This window comes from Podarcis vaucheri (genome assembly GCF_965113315.1).
Source record: "Podarcis vaucheri genome assembly, chromosome: 2".
NCBI classification, from domain to species: Eukaryota; Metazoa; Chordata; class Lepidosauria; order Squamata; family Lacertidae; genus Podarcis; species Podarcis vaucheri.
In genome coordinates, this window is record NC_138760.1 from 127,013,819 (window position 1) to 127,024,376 (window position 10,558).

At 46.9% G+C, this 10,558-nt stretch overlaps 1 protein-coding gene across 6 annotated transcripts; it reads right to left on the reverse strand.

Moving 5' to 3' along the window:
* Positions 1-553: 553 nt before the first annotated feature.
* Positions 554-10,168, reverse strand: LOC309527260 (uncharacterized protein). Of its 6 annotated transcripts, none has more exons than XM_082213914.1 (5): positions 8,267-10,168; positions 5,403-5,485; positions 3,816-3,942; positions 2,894-2,995; positions 554-1,981 (listed from the first exon to the last, which is right to left on the reverse strand). In XM_082213914.1, the coding sequence occupies exons 1-5, from the start codon at positions 10,017-10,019 to the stop codon at positions 822-824; spliced, it is 3,225 nt and encodes a 1,074-aa protein (XP_082070040.1). In that variant the 5' UTR covers positions 10,020-10,168; the 3' UTR covers positions 554-821. The 6 variants fall into 6 exon arrangements, with proteins under 6 accessions (XP_082070040.1, XP_082070039.1, XP_082070044.1 ...); XM_082213913.1 differs by having other exon boundaries at positions 554-1,984; positions 8,267-10,167; XM_082213918.1 differs by lacking the exon at positions 8,267-10,168 and adding an exon at positions 6,706-6,930 and having other exon boundaries at positions 554-1,984.
* Between the last annotated feature and the right edge of the window lie 390 nt (positions 10,169-10,558).

A 10,558-nucleotide genomic window follows, 5' to 3' on the forward strand; every position in this document is an offset into this window, starting at 1 on the left:
GGTGACCCAGAAAGTACAACTAATCCAGAATGCGGCAGGTAGACTGGTGACTGGGGGCGGCCGCCGAGATCATATAACACCGGTCTTGAAAGACCTACATTGGCTCCCAGTACGTTTCCAGCACAATTCAAAGTATTGGTGCTGACCTTTAAAGCCTGAAATGGCCTCGGCCCAGTATACCTGAAGGAGCGTCTCCATCCCCATCGTCCAGCTCAGACACAGAGGTCCAGCTGCGAGGGTCTTCTGGCAGTTCCCTCCCTGCGAGAATTGAGGTTACAGGGAACCAGGCAGAGGGCCTTCTTGGTAGTGGCACCCTCCCTGTGGAATGCCCTCCCATCAGATGTCAAGGAGATAAATAACTATCTGATGTTTAGAAGACATCTGAAGGCAGCCCTCTATCGGAAAGTTTTTAATCTTTGATTTTTTAATGGTCCTTTTAAAATTTTGTTGGGTGCTGCCCAGAGAGGCTGTGGCAACCCAGTTGGATGGGTGTATTCTTCTTCTTCTTCTTCTTCTTCTCATCCATGACAAACTGCAGCTCCCAGAATTCTTTGCAGGGAAACCATGGCTATTCGAAGTGCTTCAAAATGTACTGTTGAAGGTGGCCTTAGCACCACCCGAGAGGTTCAATGTGCAACATGACCACTAGAATATACTTAAAGCAGGATACAAATGAAAAACTGCCTAGCCACAGCCTTGCCCCAAACATTTGACAACGATAACGACACAGGATGACGGCAAGAGGGGAATTTCGTAGCTCGCAAACGCAAAAGGGAACAAAGCGATGGGACTGAATAGCATTTGCCCAAGAGTCAAACTGCTCATCTTTTTAATAAAACAAAGAATTTCCCATTAATATCGGTCTCCTTGCCAGATGAACAGGGAACCGGCGCTGAACCGTCAGCTGGGTTTGTAAGCAAGGGACCGTATATCCAGAGTTTTCCTGTGTGGCCTCTCTGATGTGAAGTAGCGCTTGATCTCTCCTTGAGGCCCTTCCCAGGCTGCAGGCACTCCTTTGGCTTCTCCAGGGAGTGGCTTCTCTGATGAGCAATAAGGCTCCCCCTGTAAGTGAAGCTTTTCTCACACTGTGGACATTCGTACGGCTTCTCCCCTGTGTGCATTCTCTGATGAGCGCTAAGGCTTGTGCTGTGACCAAAGTTTTTCCCGCACTGGGGGCACTGGTACGGCTTCTCGCCCGTGTGGATTCTCTGATGGGAATAAAGCTGGGCTTTCTGACTGAATCTCTGCCTACACTCTGGGCATCGGAACGGCTTTTCCCCAGTGTGAGTCCTCTTGTGAGAGGTGAGCCTCGACCTCCGGCTAAAGCTCTTCCTGCACTCAGTGCACTTAAACGGTTTCTCCCCTGTGTGGATTCTCTGGTGGGTGGCAAGACTTGTGCTCTGGCTGAAGCTCTTCCCACACTCCATGCATTTAAAAGGTTTCTCCCCTGTGTGAGTTCTCCGATGTGAAGTAAAATTGGACCGGTGATTGAAGCTCCTGCCACACTCCTCGCATTTATAAGGTTTCTCCCCTGTGTGGATCCTTTGGTGTATCATGAGTGTCCCTCTTTCAGCGTAGCTCTTTCCACATTCAGGACACTGAAACGGTTTCTCCCCTGTGTGGGTTCTCTGATGAGCGATAAGCCTCACGTTGTGGCTAAAGCTCTTTCCGCACGCCAGGCATTTGTACGGTTTCTCCTCTGGGTGGGCACTGTGTGGGTGACTGAAGCTCGATTCCTCTGTCAATGTCTTCCCACCCAATGGATAGCTTTTCCTTCTCTTTCCCTTGTGAAATACACGCAAGCTCAGGATTTCCTCACCCAGAGAAGCAGAGGATCCAGTCCTCTCATCCCTGGAGTTGTTTCCATCCAGCATTTTAGGTCTCCTTCGCTTTGCAAACACCCCTTTCCCCGCTTCCTGCTGGACTCTTTCCAAAGGCACCAGAAATGGCTCCTTGTAAATTTCATATTCTTCCCCTTCACCTGCTGGGGAAAAGGAAAGAAAATCTCATTAGGGGTTCAAGGTAAAAACTAAGACCTAGTACATGGGTAGGCAAACTAAGGCCCGGGGGCTGGATCCGGCCCAATCACCTTCTCAATCCGGCCCACAGACGGTCCAGGAATCAGCATATTTTTACATGAGTAGAATGTGTGCTTTTATTTCAAATGCACCTCTGGGTTATTTGTGGGGCATAGGAATTTGTTCATTTCCCCCCAAAAAAAATATAGTTCGGCCCCCCCACAAGGTCTGAGGGACAGTGGACCAGCCCCCTGCTGAAAAAGTTTGCTGACCCCTGACCTAGCAGCTTATCTTTGGTCAACATCTCCAATATTCTCCCCTTTTCCTCTTTACACACTGCGCTGAGACCTAGGTTACCTTTGGCGTATGCTAGTATTTCAGAGAACAACACACATTCATTTCAGATCCATTCCCCACTTGATTTCTGCAGGAGAGTCCACCACCTCCTGAGGGAGACTGTTCCACTGTCGAATAGTTCTTACTGTCAGAAAGTTCTTCCTGATGTTTAGCTGGAATCTCCTTTCTTAGAAAGAAAGGAGAAGAGGAATGTTTTTGCCTGGTGCCTAAATATGCAATGAAGGAGCCTGGGGAGGAGGACTCAACTCAATATTGCCCATAAAAATATAGATCTATAATAAACAAATAAACCAACTTGAAGAAACCTGAGAGGCAAACCTCAAAGGAGCTTTGGGGTGAGAGCCAGCGACATGAGTTAAGAGGGTGAAGCCTCAAGGTGTGTCTACGAGGAAGAACCCGCAGCCGGATGAGTCCGTCAGTCTTCGGTGAGATTAAGCAGAAGCTGAAAAATTCACGAAGGAACCCCCTCCTCAATTCCCAGGGAATGAAATGGCCCCGCAAGACTCCCAAGAAAGTACCTGCTGCCAACATCTCCTCTTCCTTGGAGTCCCAGTGAAATGGATCCTCTCCTCCTTCCAGCCGGGAGATGAGGTCTGGTTTGGGAAATGCTTTCAAGGGAACTGAAAGACACGTTCACAGAATCATAGAGTTGGAAGAGACCACAAGGGCCATCGAGTCCAACCCCCTGCCAAGCAGGAAACAACCCCCTGCCAAGCAGGAAACGTTGTTTTGGGGTAGAAAATACTTTGGCATTCCAAGCCCACCCATTCCTATGTCCTCCCAAATCAGGGAAAGGCAGGTTCTTATATATGCTGGCAACAAATAGGAGATGGGAATCTGAACTCAGTGGAATTCATCTGATACTTGGTTTTAGTTTGGGGATATTTCTGCGTATGGGACATCACAACCTGATGGTCATTTCTCCTCCCCATGAGAACCTAAGAACCACCCTGTTGAATCACAGAAAAGGCTTATCAGATCTAGTCTAGTCTCTGGTCAAATAATCAAACACACCCATCTGTTGTTTGAGGGAACAAGGAGGAGAGCTATGAAGGCCTGGGGGAAAGGCAGAAAAACGGGGGAATTTCCAAGGTTTTTTTCTGAATTTGTTTCAAAAAAATTGGGGGAGAAAGGAAAAATTGGGGAGAAAACTGCCCCACGTTTTCCCATGCCTTCATATTTCCAACAAAGAGGAGGTGAAAAAGGGATGTTGTGTTCATGTTAGGGAAAAGGGAAACCCCCTAAGCTTCACATCTCCAGTTTTGCCAGTTTTCAATATGGCATTAGTCAGGTCCGGGAAATTATGGCCCAGGAGACGCACTGTGGTCCCACAGCCTTGCCATCTGTTTCCACACTGGCATCTCTACAGTACAGTGACAAATTCCAAGAATAGGAATCTACCCCTTTAGCGTCAGTCCACCAAGGGACGATTGTCCTTACCCAAAGAGATGAAAGCCGCATAATTCTCCAGCATGACTTCCTTGTAGAGAGCTCTTTGGCCCAGATCCAGGAGATCCCACTCCCCTTTCGTGAAAGACACAACCACCTCCTCAAAGGACACCAGACACTGAAAGAAGCACATATTCTGTACTCAGAATATTCTTCCCTACATACACCATTGCTCCCAGTTTGAAATGAGGGGCAGTTAAGCTACTAAACTGTGGGATTTTTTTTATTCATTTATAATTAATATATATATATATATATATATGCTTTCGTAGATTTTCACGGGTACAGGAATGCAGGTTTTGGTGTCTTCGGGTGTCTTCCCGTGTAAGAGTCGGGGTGTCTGTGCGACGTTTCGACGAGGTCTCACTCGTCATCTTCAGGCTGGTGCTTTCGGCTTCTTGTCAAGAAGCCGAAAGCACCAGCCTGAAGATGACGAGTGAGACCTCGTCGAAACGTCGCACAGACACCCCGACTCTTACACGGGAAGACACCCGAAGACACCAAAACCTACATATATATATATATATATATATATAACCCCTATATGTTTGTGTGTTATTGTGTGTTTTGCGATTCTGTTGTGTTCCAGTGTTGTAGCTTGATGTATTTTTCTTTTGAGATACGATTTTGTTTGAGGTATGTATTTTATTTGTTTTCCCCAGTAGAATAGTAAACATAAACAAAATGATGTGGGTCTTTTTGTAATTTTTCTGTGCATTGTTTTGAACGATGCGTTGTTATACTGAGTTGCTTGAAAGGTGAGTTGTATTTAATATATAAGCTTTATTTTTAACTTACACTTACACACACACAATTGTTGAATGGTCTCTTTAAATTTGAAGGTTTCTTATCATTCCACAAGATGTGTTTTTCTTTAAGGGCCAAAGCAAATAACATGACCTAGTTTTACAGCTGTGAAGCAGTATAGCAGGTGCTGTTATGTTAAGTGCCGTATTTTTCACTCTATAAGACGCACCAGACCACAAGACGCACCTAGTTTTGAATAGTTGAATATGTGGTCTGCCCAGCAAGCTTTCTGCAGTGCAACTAGTCTGCAAATAGCCAACAGTGGCTGCATTTAACATCGTGATAAGGCACTCATTCCATGAGCGCAGGAATTTCTATTGGTGCAATGGAATTCCCCCCCATCTTCCCCCCCCCAAAAAAAAATCTGTGCTAGGGGGTCTCCCAACTCTCTGGAACACATATGGGGAGTGGACAACACATGAGCAGGGTGGAATCCTGCCACACTAGCAGTAATCCCTGAGCTGACGGAATAAGATAATTGAAATCACCCATCTGCTACGTAAACGGCTTAAAGATTTCTCAACATACAAAGGCGGCATACAAATTAAATAAATCAGTTTTGCTATCGCCTTACTATTTTTTTCTTTTTGCTAGATTCAAGACTCTCAAGAAAAGGCATTTCCACAGCCTTCTCGCTTGATCATCTTCATATATTTGGGCATCAAGAAGAAAGGGGAATGTTTTTCAGTCCCTGCCTCCCGCAGCATAGTGAGACAGAACGGAGGTGTCCAGGCTGCCCCCTGCATCTCCGCCAGGTGGTCTCTAACTTACCTGAGATGGCTGCACACCTGTTCTTTCTGCTCCATCCCAAAGGAGGGAGGATCCTGGTAGTGCCTTCAATGCCATTGTGCTGCCTGGGGAGGAGACGGAGAAGATGTAAACAAGAGGCTTCAAGTCACAAGAAAGAAAATTCCAACCAGACATATGGAAAAAAATTCTGACAGTAAGAGATGTTCAACAGTGGAAATGTCTCCCTCAGGAGGTGGTGGACTCTCCTTCCTTGGAGATCTCCAAGCAGAGACTGGAGGGCCACCTGCCATGGATGCTTTAGCAGAGATCCCTGCATTGCAGGGGGGCTGGATTAGAGGACCCCGGGGTTCCTTCCAATTGTATGATTAGTGCTGCCTGCTGAGCTCTCCATGCCTTGCCTCCCTGTCCCTTCCAACTCTAAAATAGTATGATCCTATGATGATGATGGGATGCGGGTGGCACTGTGGGTTAAACCAGAGCCTAGGGCTTGCCGATCAGAAGGTTGGCGGTTCAAATCCCCACGATGGGGTGAGCTCCTGTTGCTCGCTCCCTGCTCCTGCCAACCTTGCAGTTCGAAAATATGTCAAAGTGCAAGTAGATAAATAGGCACCACTCTGGCGGGAAGGTAAACAGTGTTTCCATGCGCTGCTCTTGTTCGCCAGAAGCAGCTTAGTCATGCTGGCCACATGACCTGGAAGCTGTACGCCGGCTCCCTCGGCCAATAAAGCGAGATGAGCACCACAACCCCAGAGTCGTCCGCGACTGGACCTAATGGTCAGGGGTCCCTTTACCTTTACGATGATGATACTAATACGACTAATGATAAAACCCCCATATACAACAATAATACTAATAACCCCCATATGCGATAATACTAATAATAACCCCATATATGATGAATTAAATAACAACAGCAACAGCAACAACCCCCATATACGATTAATAATAATAATAATAACAACAACTAGTGCTTTTTTCTGGGGGGACGCAAGGCTACGCATACCTCTAAACCTTTTGTTAATCTTTGTACTTTTCTCCATTTACTCTATTTATTTTTCCCAATTTGAACTATAAAATGGCGATTCTCTTGAGTCAAATGAGAGTACCCCTAAACATTTTTTTAAGAAAAAAAAGCACTGATACTGTAATAATAACCCCCATATACGATAGCCTTGCAGAGCCAGCTATAAAGCGGGCAGGTCCCTTTTTGCAGCCATGTTGCAAGCCCCAGCCCCACAACCTGTGGATTTCGAGAGGGAGGTTGGGGGGGTCTCTCCTCTCCCCCCCCCCAGCACTGCCCTCGCTCCCCCCTCCGAGGCTGCACCTTCACCTCCTCAGCCCGGCCCTTTTCTCCGACGCTTCAGACCTCCGCCCGGAACGTCACCCTTCCGGAAGCCAATACCCGACCTGTGCGCTTGCCGTCGCCTTCCCCCACCGACGCAACGTTCCAACTTCCTGCCCCTCTAGGAAACGGGACTCAGTGCGTTTAACCCTTGAGGGACGCAGCGGCAGAAGCCGCCTGGTCCTCGTCCATCGCGCCCGGATCCTTCCTGGGGAAGCCGGGAGCGATCCCCCTCTGCTTTCCTCTTTGCTCAAAAGCAACGAAAGACAAGTTGCTTGCATTTTGTCTCGCGCCCAGAAACATTTCAGAGAATCATAGAAAGGGATACCCGGGGGTCATCTAGCCCAACCCCCTTAAAATGCAGGAATAAACTCAGTTAAAGCATCCCTGACAGATGCCCACCCAGCCTCTGCTTCAAAACCCCCAAGGAAGGGGAGTCCACCACACAGGGAGGAGGAGGGTGGACTTTTTTTCGGAGCCACCCAGCAAAGTTTTTAAATCACACTCTTTTGTCCTTGTCCTGCAACAGGCTTTCTTAAAAAATGGTGTGTTTGTCTCGTTTGGAAGGAGTTGGGTTGGCTGGTCCAGAGAGAGAATGCCCAGATATTGAACATAACAGGCAGCTCACTTATTTCTGTCCGATAGGTCTCCCAAAATCAAGTTCTGGCAGCTGGGCTCTTATGCCTGGGGCCACCAGCTCTTGAGGACATGATCCCAAATCTCCAGCTAGTATAATCCCAGAAGACTTTTTTTTTAAGTCCACCTGGTTGGACATAAGGAAAAAAACCTGCTGGATCAAAGCTATAGGATCCATTTCAGATTAAAATTTTACAGTCGCATCCAACATACAACACAGAAACAAGATTCCAAAAAATCTCCTGGACTCCCCTCCTTCCCTTTGTGGGTCTTACTGTTAATCATTTCCTCCTGCATCTTTTTGTTGTTGTTTAGTCGTTTAGTCGTGTCCGACTCTTCGTGACCCCATGGACCAGAGCACGCCAGGCACTTCTGTCCTCCACTGCCTCCCGCAGTTTGATCAAACTCATGCTAGTAGCTTCAAGAACACCATCCAACCATCTCATTCTCTGTCGTCCCCTTCTCCTTGTGCCCTCCATCTTTCCCAACATCAGGGTCTTTTCCAGGGAGTCCTCTCTTCTCATGAGGTGGCCAAAGTATTGGAGCCTCAGCTTCACGATCTGTCCTTCCAGTGAGCCCTGCATCTTTTATGATAATCCAAATCTTTTACCTCTCCACTGTGTCCAAAATTCACCATTAAACTACAAGTGTTATTCCAATCCTACTAACAATTTTAACTGTTTACAATGGTTTTTAAAATAAATTATAAATTTTCCCCATTCCTTATTAAAACTTTGGTCTTCCTGATTTCTGATTCTTCTGGTCATTTTAGCCATTTCGGCATAATCCATCAACTTGACCTGCCATTCTTTTCTGGTAGGCCATCTCTTGGCCAGCTCATCTAAGCATCCTTGAGCGTATTGATGATTTTTTAAAAACTAAAATGTGATTTCCCCCCCCCTCTTACCTGCACTGATGATAGTCATTGTTTGGATGGGGGGTTGGGGTCCTCCACTGCCACCTACACCACTACCACCTGGTTCAGACTCACTGGATCTTTTCCTTACCAATTTTTTTTCAATTGAGACTTGCTTTTGCCGTTGTTTTAAGGTTTCTATAAAGTGAGACATAGCGATATCATTGTAGATGTTAGTGGCATGACTTAGAGCATCTTTATCAGGGTGATATTTTTCAGCAACAGCTTGCACTTCAGCCCATTTTGCAAGCATTTCTTTGATTGTTGCTGTAGGTGCACTTTCTCTGCTCTCCTCCTCCAACGAAGTTATTTCCTCAGTTGCTGGCTTAATTTCCTCAGCTGCAGGCTTTTGCTGCTCCGTCAGAATGTTTTGAAGTTCTTCTGTGGTGAGCTCAGTCCTGTGCTCCTGCACTAACTCCTCCACATCAGCACCACTCACTTCCAAGCCCATGGGATTTGCCAGAGACACAATATCCTCAACAACAGGAGCATCCTCTTCAACAGCCTCCGTTCTATGTTCCTGGACAGCATCTGGCCACAATTTCTTCCATGCTGCCTTCAGTGTTCTCTGAGTCACATCCCTCCATGCTTTGTCTATCATATGTAAGCAATGGAGGATATTAAAATGATTCTTCCAGAACTCTCTTAGGGTTAGATCTGTGTCCGAGGTCACCTCAGAGCACATTTGGAACAGTGCTTTGGTGTAAAGCTTCTTAAAATTTGATATGACCTGCTGGTTCATGGGCTGGATGAGAGGAATCATGTTGGGGGGCAAAAACTTTACATTGATAAAACGAAACTCTTCCATCAACTCGTCCTCCAAGCCCGGAGGGTGACCTGGAGCATTATCCATAACAAGCAGGCACTTCAGTGGAAGATTTTTGTCCTGGAGGTATTTTTTCACACTTGGCCCAAACACTTCATGAACCCACTCAGTAAAAAAATGCCTGGTTACCCGAGCTCTGCTGTTCACCCTCCACATCACATGCAATTTGCTTTTTATGACCTTGTTTTTCTTAAATATCCTGGGGTTCTCAGAATGGTAGACTAACAAAGGCTTCAACTTAAAATCTCCACTTGCATTCGCACAAAATAAAAGTGTCAGCCTGTCTTTCATGGGCTTGTGTCCTGGCAATGCTTTCTCCTCCTTTGTTATGTAAGTCCTCTTTGGCATTTTCTTCCAAAAGAGACCTGTCTCATCACAGTTGAAAACTTGCTGGGGAACGAAGCCCTGCGACTCAACATAATCTTTAAATTCCAAAACAAATTGGTCAGCCTCTAACTGGTTGGCACTGGCAGCTTCGCCATGTCTCACAACACTGTGGATCCCAGTTCTCCTCTTAAATCTTTCAAACCACCCATGGCTTGCCTTGAAACTCTCAGTCTCAGCACTTGGTGCAGGGGCCTTTGCGACGAGGTCAGCATGCAACTGTAAAGCTTTTGCACAAATTATGCTTTCAGAAATGCTGTCGCCGGCCTCCTGTTTTCCAGTTATCCATATTAAAAGCATTTTTTCCATTTCTTCCATTGTCTGTGTCCGTTGCTTGAGTGTTTTAACACCCTTTGCAACATCGGCCCCCTTAATAGCATCCTTCTTTTTTATGATGGTGCTAATTGTAGATTTGGGCATCCCAAACTGCGTTGCCAGATCACCTACACGGACCCCACTTTCGTGTACGGAAATAATTTCCTTCTTTACCTCGACAGTTATCACGGTTCTCTTGCCTTTGCTGCTTTCCTTCATGTCAGCAGTCCCAGGAGGCTGAACTGGGTGCCACGCAATCCCCAAAACAACGGCAGAAGGCAGCTTCCCCCAAAAGAAGGAGCAAAGCAGAGACAAAGGCACATGCGGCAGACTCACATAAACAAATCCCAAAATCCCTTGCAGAATCCTACTATTTTCCACTCCCCCCCTCCCACAGGGTGGGCGGGCTTACTTGGCTAGGTGCCACCCACCTTGGTACCAGCTGGGGGCGGGGCAAGGCCGGGAAAGGGCTGGTGCTTTTCGGCTGAGCAGACGACTCGGGGGTTGCACGCTCATCTCGCTCTATAGGCCGAGGGAGCCAGTGTTTGTCCACAGACAGCTTCCACATCATATGGCCAGCATGACTAAGCCACTTCTGGTGAACCAGAGCAGCGCACGGAAACGCCGTTTACCTTCCCACTGGAGCGGTACCTATTTCATAGAATCATAGAATCCTAGAGTTGGAAGAGACCACAAGGGCCATCGAGTCCAACCCCCTGCCAAGCAGGAAACACCATCAGAGCACTTCTGACATACGG

What these genes read in the sequence shown, in the direction of transcription:
- LOC309527260 (XM_082213913.1), bottom strand. Translation starts at nt 10,019, where the DNA reads ATGAAGGAAAGCAGCAAAGGCAAGAGAACCGTGATAACTGTCGAGGTA. An exon ending in AATGACTATCATCAGTGCAG is followed by an intron (nt 5,486 to 8,266) that starts GTAAGAGGGGGG and finishes TCTCCTCCCCAG; the next exon opens with GCAGCACAATGGCATTGAAG. An exon ending in AGAGGAGATGTTGGCAGCAG is followed by an intron (nt 1,985 to 2,893) that starts GTACTTTCTTGG and finishes CCTTTTCCCCAG; the next exon opens with CAGGTGAAGGGGAAGAATAT.